At 36.3% G+C, this 2,584-nt stretch overlaps 1 protein-coding gene across 4 annotated transcripts in view; it reads left to right on the forward strand.

Moving 5' to 3' along the window:
- LOC106869901 (amine oxidase [flavin-containing] A) overlaps window positions 1-2,584 on the forward strand; it is a 58,972-nt gene that overhangs the window by 24,168 nt on the left and 32,220 nt on the right. For all 4 annotated transcript variants that reach the window (XM_052977616.1, XM_014915833.2, XM_052977627.1 and 1 more), the window contains one exon: window positions 570-744. In XM_052977616.1, coding sequence (XP_052833576.1) covers window positions 570-744 — 175 coding nt within the window. The remainder of the gene's footprint in view (window positions 1-569; window positions 745-2,584) is intronic.

Genomic DNA, 2,584 nt, shown 5'->3' on the forward strand with positions numbered 1-2,584 from the left:
TATATACACATATATACAACGGGCTTCCTTCAGTTTCCATCTACCAAATCCACTCAAGGCTTTGGTCGGCCCAAGGCTATAGTAGAAGACACTTGCCCAAGGTGCCATTCAGTGGGAATAAACCCGGAACCATGTGGTTGGTAAGCAAGCTACTTACCACACAGCCACTCCTGCACCTATATATATCATCATCATCATATATATATATATATATATGTATACACACACACACACACACACACAGTATCAATTTACTCAAAAACAGGTGAGGGTTGGCAACAGGAAGGGCATCCAGCCATAAAAAAATCTGCCTAAACAAATTCCATCCAACCCCTACAAACATGGAGAAGTGGATGTTAAAACAATGATAATGATGTTAATGATACACTCACTCACATATGCTCCATGGATTTTTGTGATACATGAAAGAATTAAGTTTTTATCACCCCATATCCCTTAATCATTTAATCTTGTATTGTGTTACTTAATCCTTTTTTTCTTTCTACATCATTCTGGCTATTAATTGTCAGATTAATGAAATTCTGAATTCCATTTTTTTCCATGTTCAGCTGCCAGCCTCATATCATTGAAATGTTACAGAAGTTCGATATTGGTCTTGATAAAATCTACGTTGAGGGAATGAAATTCATACAAATAACAGATGGCTCAATCAAATCTTATGCTACTCCCATACCAAACTTATCTATTCTTTCAATGTTGGACTTGTTCGTTTTTTTACGGAAGGTTAGTATATTCTTAAGTAACTTTAATAGGATTAATGCCTCATCTTCTGGTTTATTTTTGAAGTAACTTTTGTGGTCAGAACCATAACAATAAAAAACATCATTCACTTGTCTCCTTGTTAATTGTATATTAATGTGTGCTTTTGTGTATGTGAGTATTTGTTTGTGTGTTTGAATATATATTACATGAGTGTGTGTAGTGTGCACGCGCGTGTACACACATACATCATCATCTTTTTAATGTCCATTTTTTTATGCTTGCATGGGGTAGATAGAATTTTGAGAAGGGGGGCCAGTCAATTACATTGACCTCAGTACATGACTGGTACTTATTTCATCAGCTGCCAAAGGAGTGAATGGCAAAGTTGACCTTGGCAGAATTTGAACTCAGAATGTAATGGCAGAGTTCAATAAGTCCACAGGACTAGGCATTTTGCCCAGGATGCTAACGATTCTGCCAACTTACTTACTGTCTTAGAAATATAACTAACTAATCCTTTCTAGTAAATGCACAAGGCCTGAAATTTTGTGGGAAGGGTAAGTCGAATACATTGACTCTAATGTTTCTCTGGTACTTAATTTATCGACCTTGAAAGGATGAAAGGCAAAATCAATCTCAGCAGAATTTGAACTCAGAACATGAAGATGGACAAAATATGCTTTCAGAACACCTAGATCTTTCCTGCTAATGATTCTGCCAGCTCGCCGTCTTAATATATATATAACGAAATAATAACATATATATAACATGGCACCTTCAACATAAGACATACAGGTATAGAGAACCATTTAAAATGCCTTTTTGAATGTTCTCTTCTATAGTTATGCTGGCTCCTCCAGCCTAAATCAGTAACTTTATTAACTGACCAATAATTGGCTTTTATAATAGAATTAGTGAAAGGAACAGACAAAGAGAATGTGAACTCCACAACCACATCCCATGCTACATATCTTATTCCAAATAAGAACAGATATGAACTAGGGAAGAACTGCCTTGAAATAAATGACCCTCAGATCACATGACAACTATCTGAAAAATAGGAAAGGACACATTAAATGATGATCTGAAAGAATGATGGTCACAGCTGGAATACAATGTTAAGCTGGTTTTAAATGGCAGCTACAATAAAACACTGGAGATATGTCTGTAATGACATGACATTCACACATATTTTATAGTGCTTTGGTGTAACTGAGGACTTATTGAAGAGTGCAGAGAACCAACACAGCTGTTTCATGCTTTCTAGTTTCCTATATTATTCTTCTGAGTTTGAACACTGCCAAGTTTAAATGTGGCCTTGTTCTGTAACTTCTTAGAGTTGATAGATATGTAGCAGTGCTACATTAGATTTAGTCCAAGTGATTGTTGGAAGCATTTGGGACTATAGTGTCATGTCAAATCATATCCTACAATCTTTAGAAATAAAGGTGGGAAGAGATATTGAACAGATAGTGCATACATCTTGACTTCCCAAGGTCCAATTTTGTAACCATTCAGACAAACAAGTAGAACCATTTTCTGTATGAAATGACCACAAGCAGGCAAACACTATTTGATCAACTACCACATCTAAAATGTATTGTTTCTCTAGACACTCCAATTTCAGTGTCTAACAGCTGATTTGGTAGAAGTGCACAAGATTATCCACTTCTTTCTAAGAACAAGTTTGGCCACCCTTTTGAATTTAGTAGTACCTCTGCCACCAATAGACATCAAAAACAAAACAATGCTCATAACTTTTGGAAACATCTTTTCACATTCAACGACTGGCACCCATGCCAACATCGTCTCCTTCATTGGACACGAAACTCAGCTTGCGAAGACTTGTTGGGGCAAGTGA

This window comes from Octopus bimaculoides, chromosome 2 (assembly GCF_001194135.2).
Source record: "Octopus bimaculoides isolate UCB-OBI-ISO-001 chromosome 2, ASM119413v2, whole genome shotgun sequence".
Lineage (NCBI taxonomy): Eukaryota > Metazoa > Mollusca > Cephalopoda > Octopoda > Octopodidae > Octopus > Octopus bimaculoides.